The sequence below is a fragment of the Thamnophis elegans genome, chromosome 13 (genome assembly GCF_009769535.1).
Source record: "Thamnophis elegans isolate rThaEle1 chromosome 13, rThaEle1.pri, whole genome shotgun sequence".
Classification (NCBI taxonomy): Eukaryota; Metazoa; Chordata; class Lepidosauria; order Squamata; family Colubridae; genus Thamnophis; species Thamnophis elegans.
Window position 1 is genome coordinate 26,601,569 of NC_045553.1, and position 15,512 is coordinate 26,617,080.

The 15,512-nt window shown below is 42.1% G+C and overlaps 1 protein-coding gene across 1 annotated transcript in view; it reads right to left on the bottom strand.

The window, feature by feature from the left end:
- The window catches only part of NSD3 (nuclear receptor binding SET domain protein 3), a 119,084-nt gene that overhangs the window by 37,628 nt on the left and 65,944 nt on the right, over positions 1-15,512 (bottom strand). The window contains 4 exon segments of the mRNA XM_032228808.1: positions 7,597-7,770; positions 12,277-12,474; positions 14,308-14,379; positions 14,382-14,433. Coding sequence (XP_032084699.1) covers positions 7,597-7,770; positions 12,277-12,474; positions 14,308-14,379; positions 14,382-14,433 — 496 coding nt within the window.

Consider the following 15,512-nt stretch of genomic DNA (forward strand, 5'->3'; position numbering starts at 1 on the left):
AGTTTGGATTTTCTTGCACTTTAAGAGGGAAAGGTTTATTTTAACATATTGGAAAGGGAGGATTGGCTGGTTGTAACATCAGGAAGATAACAAGAGCTGATAAATACAGTAGAAATGAAATCGGAAATGTTCTTCCCATGTGGCATCCAAAAACCATCTTACCTTAGACTGTTGTCAGGTTAAGAATTCTCTCCATTAAATTAATACTAGAATGTCCCACGTTTTCTTGCAATCAATTTTGTATTAATTTCTGGGGACCATTAGGGAAGGCCCTCACAATACAGAAGGGATTTGTCTTTTATTCTAACACAACTTTTCACACCTAACAATAACTTACAGTCAACAGTCTGAGTTATCTTAACTCCCTGTTTCTCCAAAACTTTTTTCTTTCTTTCTTTCTTTCTTTCTTTCTTTCTTTCTTTCTTTCTTTCTTTCTTTCTCTTTCCCTTTCTCCTTTCCTTCTGTCAACTTCCTTCCTTCCTTAAAATTCAAAATATAATTAAATGAAATGTCCAGATGCCTGGCCCAGCAGAGAATCATGATGCCTGAGAGCACTTTCTTGCATTTCTTCAAAACCAACAATCTACTTGCTGAAATACTAAGTTCCCAAAAACCCAAAATTCTGAACAGAAGAACTGATTGGGCAGTAATGCTGACATAACTTTCAGCCTGTCTATGGAGATTCTCGGTCATCCAGGTCACGGTTGTCCCAAAGGTGCTTTTTTCCAGAGGCAACTGGATTTTCTGGTTTTTCTTTGAAGACGTTTCGTTTCTCATCCAAGAAGCTTCTTCAGCAGAGCTGAAACGAAATGTCTTCAAAGAAAAACCAGAAAATCCAGTTGCCTCTTGAAAAAAGCACCTTTGGGACAACCTTCAGCATATTCTTCTAACAATATCTGCCAACCACCACTAACATAATCCTTTCCTCCTAGTCCTCTATGGTTTCCCAGTGGAAATGAAATGTAAAATCAAGTTCCTTTATATATAAAAAAAGCCTGCATTCCGCTTATAATTGCAGAGTAGAAATGAGAATTCTAAATCTAATCTATATTATTTTTGAGCAAAGTCAAACTTTTGGAGGAACTATAGATAGGAAACAAAATAAATTGGCCATAGAAGAATTAAAATCAAATCTGGTACATTTAGAACATTTCTTCCCTGCTGCTTTTTCATAAACATAGTAAGTATCGGCCTTCTTCAGCTCGATGTCTTCCAAACGAGCTGGGATTTTATCGTCCCAATTAGCCAACCTAAATGAGAAATTTGGAAAAAAGAAATATCCCAATGTATCCAGAGGGTGGCAGGATAGGAAAGGCAGATACAAACCATGCAGTTCCATCGACTCAAAAGAATCCACCTGGTGATTGCTAGCTCATTTGTACACAAGCTCTGTTTGTGTCTGTGCATTAAGAAAGGAGAGGGAGAGTATATGACTGTGGGTCAGGAAGGGTGTTTATGGGCACGCATGCATGTGAATGAGAAAAGAACACAACATGGAGGAAAGGGGAAGAGATCATTAGTACACAGAGTTATCACTCCAATCTTGTTTCCATCAGTCGAAACCTTCCTTGTTTATTTGCCCACCACTGTAATGCTGCAATGCCTTGTCCAGAAAGCTTTCCAAGATAGTATTGAGTTTTGCAGTGGGAAATTCTTGGCTGCTGAGTTCAAAAGTCATATATGGTTGTTGAATTTTAAAGGAACTTACATTTAAATATATCTGAAGTGTGTGATCTTTAGACTTTTTTTAAAAAAGCTATCTATGTGTGAATGTAGACTCCCAAGTCCACAAGCAGTTGGGAACACCTTGCTCCATGAGCAGGGGGGAGGATTCAAAAATTTTAGCAACCGGTTCTCTGCCCAGTTGCTGGGTGGGTGTGGCCATGGTGGGCATGGCCTACTGAGCTTCCTGCACCACAGCAGGTGGAGGGGGTATTTTCACCCTCCCCAGGCTCCTGAGGCTTTTTTCGAGCCTCCGGGAGGGCGAAAATAGCCTCCCCTGGGCTCCCAAAACGGGCCTGTTTCCAGATTTCCAGGAGGCATGTTTTTCACCTGTCCAGAGCCTCCGCGTGGGCCCTGCACTTACCTGGCATGCAAAACAGGCTGTGTGGAGAGTCCTGAGAAGGGTGGGCCAGCCTGTCCTTGAAACTACTGGCTCGGTGAACCAGATGTAAAATTAGCACCCGGTTCGCTCAAACCAGTCCTAACCGGCTGACTCCCACCCCTGTCCATGAGGGAATTTCATCAGTGACTCAAGTAGGTTGTCCAGAGCAAAAAAATTCTATATCCTGTTTTGGGTTGCCTTTGGAGGTTTAGTGTTAGGTTGTCAGAACACCTAACAAAATAAAACAAAACCCAAACCAGATTTTTTTGAATACAATTTTATATTTTGTTTAAAAAGAAAACAACTTTTTAAATTATTAATTTAGACACAATCCATGCTGAGTGAAATTATGTGAACTTCTGGCATGGCATGGGCTGTATCTAGTATTTTAAAAAAGTTGTTTTCTTTTTCTAAAAGAGTAAAAAGGTAAAGGTAAAGGATCCCCCACACATGTGTGCTAGTCGTTTCCGACTCTAGGGGGCGGTGCTCATCTCCATTTCAAAGCCGAAGAGCCAGCGCTGTCCGAAGACGTCTCCATGGCCATGTGGCTGGGATTACTCAACACCGAAGGCGCACAGAACGCTGTTACCTTCCCACCAAAGGTGGTCCCTATTGTTCTACTTGCATTTTTTACGTGCTTTCAAACTGCTAGGTTGGCAGAAGCTGGAACAAGTAACGGGAGGTCACTCCATTACGTGGCGCTAGGGATTCGAACTCCAGAATTGCCCACCTTTCTGACAGACAAGCTCAGTATCTTAGCCCCTGAGCCATTGTGTCCCTATAAAAAAGTAATACTGTTCCTCAAAAAATGCAGAACTATATTGGTGAGATCAAATTACAAGGAAATACATTTCCACTGTAACACGTATATCAAGGCTATGCAGTGCATAATACCATTTTTTGAACCATTTTTTTTAAAATCCCATTTTAATTTGTCTTCCTCTTTCTCCATGTATTTTTAAGTTGACTTATTTTAATATTTTTAAACAATTTGGAAAATACTTTTAAGGTTCAGAACAAAAGAAATGATAGGCACCACTAATATACTTTCCCTCGTGTGCATTTTTACAGAACATCTTAAACAAAATGCTGGATAAAATGCTTCTCTGTAAAGAAAAAAAAATCCCCGGTGCAATTTAAGAAGCCAATGATGGGTTCTTTGTGTTTGCAGGGTGGACAAGACCCCGAGCACGTCATGATCTCCCCTTTGAATGACCATGCTGATATTCCATGTTGCCATAGCAACCAGACTTCCTGCTGCTGAGCAGATTAACACTTTTCCATTCCAAAACAAAAAACAACTTTTCAAAAGTAGCTGGTGAGCATCATGACACCTGCAAAATGTTTTCAGACAACAGGTGGAAATCTACGAGCTTTATCTTTCTGACACCAGTATAGCAGCAAAACTAATTTTAAAAACTTGGGGCTGATGAGGAAGAAGAGGAACAGCTAGGTCCAGTGCCTGATGCGCAGATGCACAGAAGGCAGAGGAGAGGAGAGCAATGGAAATTCATAGGCCAGTCCTTCAGATGGAAGAGCCACTGCTGCTAGCAAAGCCCACCCTAGCTCTGGAGATAAAAAGCAGGGAGCGGAGAGAGAGGGTGGGAGAGAGGGGGGGCAGATGGAGCCTAGACCATCTGTCAGCCCTCAGGTGGAGAGTCAACAGCCCCAGGTGTGGAGGTGGCTGATGAGGAAGAGGAGGAACAGCTGGGTCCAGTGCCTGACATGTGGATGAGCAGAAGGCACAGGAGAGGAGAACAGTGGAAATCCATGGGCTGGTCCTTGGGACGGAAGAGCCACCACTGCTAGTAAGGCTCCACCCTAGCTCTGAGGATAAAAGGCAGGGGGTGGAGATGAATAGATGTGGCAGACAACTACTCATCTCCCTGCCAGACAGACTTGTTAGCCTGCAGTGAGAGAGAAACTTTTCGCCGGGGCTGCTGGCATTCCTAATAAAGGAATCTTTTAAATTCATGTCAGAGGGTTTGCTGTCTTTGGGGAGCTGGGTCAGAAAATAAACAAAACACTGACCCTGACATCTGTTGAAGATGTTACTTAGCCTGGTAACAAAACATTTGGAAACCAACCCACAACCTTGGAGAACAAACCTTTACCCTCAAGACAGATTGTTTTTGGGGGTGGCGCGGGGGGGGGGGAGGTTGCTAGCTTGCTGTCTCCACATCAAAGGCCAATGGACATGCAGGAATCTCTCCATGCAGGGTGATGAGTTCATCATCATCATATAAGTTGCTTGGCAGCATTATGAACCAGGATGCAAAGCAGTGGTGGGTTCCAGATCCCGTTCCAACCGGTACGGTGGAACGGGCCCAGTGTTGCCCAAATGGACGCGCGCGCATACGCGCATGCGTTGTAGCTGCCAGTGATGCTTCTGCAAACCTCCGCGACACTCCAGCTGCTCGTCGGAGCATCGTGCAGGCATTATATGCACCATTCGCGTGCGCGGAAGCACCAAAGGCTTTAAAGGGCAGGTAAGGACCGGGGCATACCGCCTGCAACCAACCACTGATGCAAAGATTATTGCTACAAAATAGCATTAGCAAAAAAACAGAAATGTGTGTGCAAGTAGTCCTTGACTTATGACCACAGTCTGGATCAGAACATCCATCGCCAAACAATGGGGGTTACTAAGTGACTTGTACCTGATTTCATGACCTTCTTTGGCAGGGTTAATCCCATGGTTATTCAGCAAACTTAGTTTACTGTATTGACTTTGCTTGTTGGAAGGCCACTCAGGGCTATCACGTGACCCAGAGGTATTGCCAGTTGCCAAATGTCTAACTTTTGATCATGTAATCATAAGAATGCTGTGATGGTTGTAGGTTTGAGGACTTTCGTTAGTCACTTTTTCCAGCACTGGTATAATTTGATCATAGCACTAGCAATAGCAATTGAGACTTATATAACGCTTCATAGTGCTTTTACAGCCGCTTCTCCAAGTGGTTTTGCAGAGTCAGCCTCTTGCCCCCAACAATCTGGCTCCTCATTTTACCCACCTCGGTAGGATGGAAGGCTGAGTCAACCTTGAACCGGTCAGGATTGAACTGCCAAATTGCTGGCAGTCAGCAGAATTAGTCTTCAATATTGCATTCAAACCACTGCGCCACCATGACTGCTAAACCAATGGTCATAAATCAAGGACTGTTTTGGCCTTTAGCTAATGAAGGTATTGCTTGCAGAAATCTATTCTAGATGTGCATAATCTTGAATAGATTTCAGGATTTTCATTCTCCGTGAGCAAAAGCATCAGAACCATCTGGCCTAAGCATGAAAAAATCAAAGTTAAAAATATAATCTAAAGCACTTTCACAAGACAGTAGCTTTCTCTGGATTTCAGGAATAATTACCAAGCCAAGGCTACAGCAATAATTCAGTTGTACTTCTATACACAATGCTGGGGAATCCAAATTTCACTGACTCTAACGGAAACGAAGGTTTCAAATGGTAAAATAACTGCAACTCCAACATTATTGAATACTTAAAACTAGTGTAGTAACTTCTTAAAAGGTTTAATTATGTATTCATTTCTTCACTAAATTTAATCTTAGTAGGTCTGACCCATTTTTCTATAATCCCTAAAATTTAAAAAAAATCTATTTCCAAATATAAAACTGAAATCATTATTAATGTGGGAAGGAAAAGCATCTAGAAGCAATCTAAACTCTGGACAATAAGAAGCACTAAAAGCACATAATCCCTAGATTTCTACCTAGGTAAGTGAAGGATTCGAATGACAATAATACTGGTTTAAAAACCTATGTCAGAGCCTTGAAAGAGATATAAATTGATTGATTGATTATGTGCCATCAAGTCACTGTCATCAAGACTACATATACACTGCTAAACAACTAATTTCCACAACCCTGTTAAATTATCTACTAAGACTGTATTACTATTATTCTCATCCTTACTAGTACCTATCTCTTCCTACTTATGGCTATATCCATGTTGCTTGTATCTTTACAACATATTGTTTTTATTGTTTCCTAGTATGATTTGATTGCTTATTAGTAACTTATGACTATCATTAAGTATTGTATCTTATGATTCTTGACGAATTTATTTTTTTATGTCCACTGAGATCATATGCACCAGAGACAAATTCCTTGTGTGTCCAATCACACTTGGTCAATAAAGAATTCTATTCTATTCCATTCCATTCCATTCTCTTCTATTCTCTTCTATTCTATGTTTCTACTTGAGACATAAAAAAAATCAACGGACTATCCTTTCTAAATGATGCTTTCATATAATTCGGATTCAGCACTCTAAAATTTCCTTTCTCTAACCTTTTAGACATTCTTCTACAAGGCATTTATTTAATGCAACAAGAACTCTGTCTACTGGTTTCTGCCTGAAACTGCAACTGCTATATTTCTACTCATGTATCTGGTAACAACCCCCTGCCCCAATATATTTTTATCCTCCACATACATTTTTTCTTTGAACTATCTTTCCTGTGCTGCACACATGATGGTCCAAAGTAATTTTAATGTTCCTGTTGCTCTTACTGAAGATGATTGAATGTAACAAGTGCAAATCCCCTGAAAGCCTGTAGTTGCCTACAATTTTATTTCAATAGGATAAATAGGTTTGTCTTGAATTAAATGTAGGGAGTGTAATTTCTGTTTTATTTTAATACCAAATTCATTCCCTTTAACTGAAAATAAGAGGTTTTATCACTCAGTTATCATCATTCTTCAGCCATGTTTTCTCAAAACATACATGTGAAGTTTGCTATCACATTGTCCTTACATGAGAATGAATTCAACTTAAATATCTTTTATACTTGCGCTACTCATAGGTGAATTTCTGTAATGGAGGTAAGCTTTGCTTCACTAAAGCTACCAACTTAAAATACTCTTATACCTTAAAATTAGGAGGATTAGGTGAGGCAGATAACGAAATTAGAGGACATAATTCTAACTGATAATTTTTAGAGTCACACAGAAAATTGCTTCATATAAAACATTTAAATTGAAACTATGGGGAACAAGAGTTCCTTCCTGATCTAGGAGCCACACAACCATCCATCTTCAAGATGACTCATCAATTTATATGGGATATTCATGCTCTTTTTTAAAAAAAATAATGATTATGGAAGTCAATTCACTTTCTCAGAATTTGAGTCACTGTTGTCAACCTATTTCCCCTCTTCCATCCCCCAAACTAGCAAAAGAAGATAGTCCCTCCTTGTCTCATTTTTAAAAGGGGCAGAGAGAACAGGAGGGTTAAGAGAAAACCCAGCAGTGGTCATTAGAAGCTGTTCTTCCCAAACAGCCCATCAGGAATTCTTGATCAACAGTAATTCCTTGGGCTGACATCTGTGTCTGTCTATGGAAATGCACATCGGAAGTATGTGTGAGGGTGTGCGAATTGGGGGTGGGTGGGTATAACAGTTCATTTTTTTTTAAAAAAAACAAAGACTCAACATCAAAGAGATCGACAAAAGGAAGGCAAAAAACAGAGCTCACCTCTTGCACAAACGAAACAAAAGCCTACATTTACAGCTGATGAGGAGTGATTGCTTCTTTTGGAATGGTTACTACAGATGAGGATGTGGGATGACACAAACAAGCTTCCTGCAGCAATACAGCCATCTCCTGAGTGATAGGCAATGGGGCATCTCAAACATCTCACCATACGACCTGTTTAATATAAAATGCACCAGATAACATTCTGTTTAGAACACACTTCCAAACCTCAATCAAGTTTGGCTTTAGCTTATTTTTTTCCCCATTTTTTTATGGCCCAGTAATCCCTGGAGTCGGGTGTGTGTGAATGAATGGAGCTGAGCCTTTATTGGCTGGATGCCCTTCCTGACGCCTACGTAGAGTTCACAGCAGATATTTTCTCTTTGCACCCTCATAGAGAAACACTGCCTAGGATTGAACTCTCAACCTTCCGAGTGGGAGGCCAGCATCTTCATCCCTAGGTCAGTGCACTGCTCTGGCTTTAGCTTGATACATTCAATTAAAGTTTCCTGTATCCAATCAAAGGTGTTACAGTTTTTTTTACAAAGCAAGGACAGTTTTGCATTCTTAATGGGGCAATTCCTCCTGGCTTCCAGAGCGAGCAACTTAGATAGCAAGGTCAATGTACATATATGGGATTTTTCCACTGAATGGCAACGAAGGTCCAGAAGATGCTATCCAGCATAGAAGCCAGTTTTTGATAGTTTTTAAAGAAAGAGAGAGAAAATAAACAATGAGAAAGAAAGAAAAACCCCTTAGCACCAGTCATGCTGAGATCATATTGGCAATGTCTAATTGGTACTCAAATAATATTAGCTCCGAGGGTGGGGGTTCGCACGGGTTTGGGCGATCCTCTAGCTAGGATTCTGCCCAGTTCGGCAAACCCCCAAATGCCCCCCCTGGCTGGCCACACCCACCTCACGCCTCCCAGGAGTCTCCACACAGCCTGTTCATCATACCAGTTAAGTGCAGGGTCCGCACGGAGACTCGGGGAGGGGGGAAAAACGGGCCTACCAGAGGTTCAGACTCCAGAGTCCAGACTCCGGAGCCCGCAGGAAGCAGTTTTCGCCCTCCCAGAGGCCCGAGGAATGCCTCCGAAGCCTGGGGAGGGTGAAACACTCCCCCCCCCAAAATTGGGTGCAGGAGGCTGACTAGGCCACACCCACTATGGCCACATCCACCCAGCAATGGGACAGCAAACCCATTGCTGCAATGTTTGAAGCCCACCGCTGATTAGCTCCCCCTTGCCCCAGAGGTTATGAATGGAGCAATGGTGGGTTGCAGGCGGTATGCCTCAGTAGGGGTGTACCGGAGCCTGCCGGAGCACTGGATACCATTCCGGTACGGTGCTCCGTAGGGCCCACCCATCCGCCTGAGCTCCTCACCTGTCTTTTAAGGCTTCCATGCTTCTGCGCATGCGCATGGCACGTACAGCGCCTGCGTGATATTTCACGGAGCAGTTGGGAGTGTTGTGGAGGCGCTAAGATGCATGCACGTGCTGCATGCATGTGCACGAGCTCTACGCACATGCATGTGGATGCTGCCAGGCCTGTTCCAACTGTACTGGTTGGAACAGGATCTGGAAGCCACCACTGGAGTGGAACAAATTAGTTGTCTTGCATCCCTCCCCTTCAGTCTCTCCGATGGTTGGGAAAACCCCAATGGATTATGCCAAAGTGCTTTGAAAATGGAATACGGCAACTTTTATGCAGATTTAAAACACAGGGCAGAAATACCCCAGTATCTCCTGAAGGACAAGTTGATGAAGCACAAGCCAAACATCTCAGAAAAAGAGTTAAGCCAGTTTGTATTTGGCTAAAGAAGGAAGAGGCAGCCTGGGCGGTAAGATGCCCAAGAGCCATTGACAACACCTGCAATATTTTTTCCACAGAATTGCTTTAACAGTCATAGTGAAAGCAATTTTTTTTACTTTCTCCATTGCAAGGAAACCCATCATCACCCTTTACTAGACCGGCTAACCTAACATATTACGACATCTATATTTGTTTGCTCCCTCACAATTTCAGAGAATGCAACTGGGCCAAAAATGTGAGAGGCTAATTTCACTTCTGAGAATTCTAAGCACACAGCTAGTTCCCTGATTGTTTATCTCTTCTGGTCATGGTGAACTTCATTCAATCATGGTTTCTAGGAAGCTTCAATAAATGTTTTTGAAGCAAACCCTCTGCTGTTTATCTGCTTTAGGAAGCCACTAGTTATACCCCCACTTCGGCATATTTCAAGCCAGCAACTTTTTTCTTTTCTTTTTCAGATATAGTAAGAAACAGCCTTGCAAGATGCACAGTCCGATGTTATGCATATTTTCATTCCCTTTCTGTTAGTTTTTTTTACAAGAGCTGTCAGAATGATAAATACATGCCATCTTCCTTTAAACACAGATCAGAGAGCTACAAATGTTATATCTAGTCCTTCCTTTCCCTTCCCCTCTCATTCATACATACATACATACATACATACATACATACATACATACATACATACATACATCTCTCTCTCTCTCTCTCTATCTTCTTTCTCTAGTTATCATCCATCCATCCATCTCTATCTATCTACCATCCATCCATCTATCTTCTATCTACCTACCTACCTACCTCCCTACCTCCCTCCATCCATCTATCATCTATCTATCTCTATCCATCTCTCTCTCTCTACCTATCTTCTATCTCTATATCATCCATCCATCTCTACCTATCTACCATCCATCCCTCTATCTTCTCTCTCCCTACCTACCTACCTACCTACCTCATCTATCTATCTATCTATCTATCTATCTATCTATCTATCTATCTATCTATCTATCTATCTATCTATCCATCCATCCCTCCATCCATCCATCCATCCATCCATCTTCTATCTCTAACCAATATCCATCCATCTTCTATCTTTACCTCTCTTTATCCAACATCTATCTATCATCTATCTCTATCTATTATCCATCTATCATCCATCCATGTCTGTCTGTCTCATCCATCCATCCATCCATCCATCCATCCATCTCTCTATGTGTGTGTGTGTGTGTGTATGTGTATATGTATATGTATGTGTGTGTGTGTATATATATATATATATATCCATCATCTATCCTCTCTATCATCCATCCATCCCTCTGTCTGTCTATCTATCTACCTACCCACCTACCTACCATCCATCCATCCATCCCTGTCTGTCTGTCTGTCTTTCTACCTACCTACCTACCTACCTACCTACCTACCTAATCTACCTACCTCCATCCATCCGAAGGAAATTATCTAACTTGCAAAGGCCTGCAACTCACATCTAATGCAACAGAATGGAATCAATCACACAGTATCTCTACCAAAGGATGGAAGAAATTTGTTTTTGTTTTTGGGTTGTCTTGATCTTTTTCATAGCAAATATTAGCAAAATAAAAATCTTTAGGGTTAGGTTCCATTCCTTGCAGTGTGCAAATAAAGTAGATGTATTTTTACACACATGGGCACAGATGTACACTTCTGCAAACCTTGCTATGTATTGAAGAATTAAGATTGGGTGTGAATACACACCCCATTCCCTAACTAATTCAGAATGGAGGCTCATTTAGGTTGATATAAAGGCTTCCATTCTCTCTTCTCCTGCACAGAATATAAATTTCACATAAACCAACAGCCCAGAGAAATTTTGTTTTGTCAAGGTTTGTTGGTTCCTGGCAAATAATTCTCCCAACACAAAACAGTTGCAGGAATGTGAAGACTTTTCTTTCTCCATAGAAACAATGGCAAAATAGCAATCATATTCGACCTGTGTGTTGCCTCCACCTATTCAGGCTGACCTGGAATGCCTCCCTTTTAAATAAATATCTGAGAACAAACTACATTGAAATCATAGGAAATACTTGTAGCTCGGGTTTTAGATTTTGGCAGGGGTTCCCCCTCCAAGTTTCTTTCAATTTAGTTTCTGAACGTTTTGTTACCAGGCTAGGTAACATCTTCAGCAGGATTTTCTTGTCCTGTTCCTCTTTAGCTTATAAATGTCTTGTGTGTAATCGCACAACCAACTGACCACAGCCATACAAGACAAGACAAAATCCTGCTGTTGATGTTATCTACCCGTATTTTTTGGCGTATAAGATGCAACTTTTTCCCTCAAAAAAAGAGGCTGAAAATCTGGGTGCATCTTATACACTGAATACAGCATTTTTTTGCTCAATTTTGCCTCCCCAGCCCCCAGGAGTCTCCTAAAGGTTATGCATGCCCTTGGGTTTTTTTTGACAAAAAACGGACCCGTTTTTGCAACAAACAGGCTGTCTTTTGCTCGAATTCCCCCCCACATTCCCAGGAGCACTCTAGAAGCCTCCTAAAGGCTATTCATGCCATTTTTTTGAAAAAAAAGGGCCATTTTGGGGAGGTCTGCAGAATGCAAAAACTTTTTTTTTTATTTGCCTCTTCAAAATCTTGGTGCAAAAAATACGGTAGTCTGGTAATGAAACGTTCAGAAACTAAATGGAAACAAGCTTGGAAAGCAAACCATTGCCAAAAACAAACTACATTTTCCACCTAGATTGCTGCGGTTTCTGGACTTTCCTTTCCTGGCTCTTAGCCAAAATTCCACTGCAAAGGTAAGCGAAACACACAGAAATTATTTGGAGCTTTCACGACGATGCCTTTGCAGCAGGAAGTATGACCCTGCTTTTTTTCTTACCTTTGCTTGCTTTATGAATATCCTTGTCCATAGAGCAGGCAGTGCAGCAATGCTGAGGGCAACGGAATCCTCGGGATTCAAAAACAGCGGTAGTAAACTTGCGGACACAGGCCTCGTGGTAGAATTTGCCACATGCGTTGACCGAGCAGCGCTTCACGTCTTTTGCCGGGAAGTTGCAGGAAAAGCAGATATGCTGCCCTTTGAAGAGGAGAAACATAAAAGGTTTAGCTGGAACGCAGAGACATTCTTTCAGCCTGGGAACCTGAAGGGCCGTTGCACAATATTACAGTATTTTGTACTACTAGGCTACTTCTGCTGACTGCTGGCTGTCGGCAGTTCGATTCCCACTGACTCAGGCTTCCATCCTTCTGAGGTCAGTAAAATGAGGACCCGGATTGTTGGGGGCCGGAGGCTGACTCTGTAAAGCGTTTAGAGCTATTGCTATTGCTATTTCTCTCTAAGTCTATCTCTCTGTCTTTCACTATTTCTGTCTCTGTCTGTCTATCATCTATGTATTAATGTCTGTCCGTCAGTCAGTCCATCTATTCATCCATCTATCAGAATGCAGTGTTGCAGGCTAATTTAGCTCACTACTAGGAGTTTGATTTTGACCAGCTCAAGGTTGACTCAGTCTTCCATTCTTCCAAGGTGAGTAAAATGAGGACGCAGATTGTTGGGGGCAAGAGGCTGACTCTGTAAACCGTTTAGAGCTATTGCTATCAATATCTTATCTATATGTCTACCTCTCTGTCTTTCACTGTTTCTGTCTGTCTGTCTATCATGTACATATTAATGTACTTCTGTCCATCCACCCACCCACCCATTCATCCATGCAGTATTGCAGGCTAATTTAATTCATTACTAGGAGTTCGATTCTAACCAGCTCAAGGTCGACTCAGCCTTCCATCCTCCAAGGCCCATAAAATGTGGACCCATATTGTTGGGGGACAATATGCTGACTCTGTAAACTGCTTAGAGAGGGCTGTAAAGCACTGCAAAGCAGTATATAAGTGCTATGGCTACGATGGGGCAGGGACTGAGCAACAAACCTTCCCTGGCGAGCAGAAGTCAACACATAACATGGCTGTTGTGCGAACTCCATTGGTAACTAGTTTGCTTCTGGTATCCAATTCAAGATACATTGTCCAATTCAAGATGGTATTGTCTTTAAATCCCTATATGGCATGGATCCAAGGCTGCCTCAGGTAGAGAGCATCGCAAGGAGCCAAACCATGAGATGCTTAGTGACTGTCTAAAGGGCCTCCTGAAATATACAACTGGGTATCAACAACATACTGCTTAAAGTCTATGGAGAACCTCAGTCATCCAGATCATGGTTGTCCCAAAGGTGCTTTTTTGAGAAGCAACAGGACTTTCTGGTTTTTCTTTGAAAACATTTCCTTTCTCATCCAAGAACCTTCTTCAGCTCTGACGGGATGGTGGGAATCTTCCTTCCCCACCATCCAATCACAGCTGAAGAAGCTTCTTGAAAAAGGACCTTTGGGACATACTGCTTGAAGGTTAAAACAAATCACACTTCCAATATTCTGCATTTTATCTTTCTTTTCTATCTATCTAAAAAGAATATGAAAATCCAGCTTTCCTCGTGGATGACAGGGGTTGGATGCTGAACTTAGAACTGTGACAGTATCTCATGGATGATATTTCAGACGTGGGTGACAGTGAGAGGATGCAACAGTATATTCCTCTCAGCTTTCCAGAGGCTAAAAAAAACCTAGGCTATTATGCCATTTTCTTTAGCTATCCAATGTGAAGGAAAACAAAGAGGAATCAACAGGAAAAATAGGTATCAAGTCAGTGCTAAATACAAATGACTTCAACTGCCATTCTGCAGAATGTGGGTTAGGCTTGAAATCTTAAATTGCAATCCATTGTGAAAGAGGGAAAGCAAGAAATAATTCGTTGAGCAGGCGTTTCAAAAGCCCTGAACTCATCCTTGTTTAGTAGCGCTCAGAGCTTTTGGCGTTCTAGCCACTTCTCGAGGAAAAAAAAAAGAATGAGCGCATTTACCATTCTTGCACTCCAGGCAGATAAATTTCCCATCCGGCTGTGAGCTCAATCCTAGGCATTCTGTATGGATACCCTGTAGCAGTCACCTTCGCAGGAGACTAGAGACTCCCCGGTGCTTTCACAAATCTTAAAAAGAAAAAAAAGGAGAAGAAAAAAGAAAAAGAAAATCCAAATAAAGTCATCGAGTTTCTAATTCAATCGGGTCGAAAAGCTAAATGCTCTCATGCTGGATTACCATACCATTTTCAAGGTTCCTCTACTATAGAAATACTTTTCAGAGACACGAACATCACACAGTATAATAAAGGACAAGATATACTGAAGGAAAGACATCAGCTGTGGAACAAAAGCTGGGCTAGCTTCCTCATTGTGACCCATGGATGTTGGTATGTGCTGTATTTTTCTCACTATAAGATGCAGGTTGCCCCCCCCCCCTCAAAAGTGGATGGGAATATGTGTCTTACAGAATGAATATTGCAGCGGGGATGGGGGGGGGGAATGTAGCACTGCCTTTTGCCGCCGCCACTGGGGAATGCTGGAGCCTTCACTGCTAAGCAGCTGATTGGTGGTTGGATCGGCCTCCTGGCCCACCACTGTTTGCTGCCACCATTGGCCAATAGGCGGTGACTGGTGATCTCCGCCATCTAGAACAGCTGATTGGCAATACTCCAGGGGGGAAATCCATCCAATGATCAGCTGCTCAGCAGTGAAGGCTCCAGTGTTTCCTGGCAGTGGCAGCAGCTCAGCTCAGTTAACCGGCGGTGGGCGCAAGGGAGCCGAGCCCTGACACGCCACATGCTGCGGCTGCGATAACATGCTGAAGCTGACCAGTTTGCTGTTTGCTGCAAGGACGCTAGCCAGAAGAATGCAGGATGGATGCTGGGTGGCAGAGGCAGATTTTTTTCTTCTTCTTTTCTACCTATAAAGCTATTGTGCGTCTTATGGTCTGGGGCATCTCATAGTGTGAAAAATATGATATTTCCTCATTGCTATTTCCCATTAGATGGCATCCCAAAATTGATCATGTGACTGTGAGGATGCTGCTACGGTCATAAGAGTGAAAGATGGCCATAAGTCACTTTTTTTTCAGTACTGTTGTAACTTTGAACTGTCACTAAAGGTACTTTTGTAAATGGAGGACTAACCATATAGTCCTGGCTCGTACGGATGTGAAAAATTAGGAAGGAAATAAACAGTTATTACAG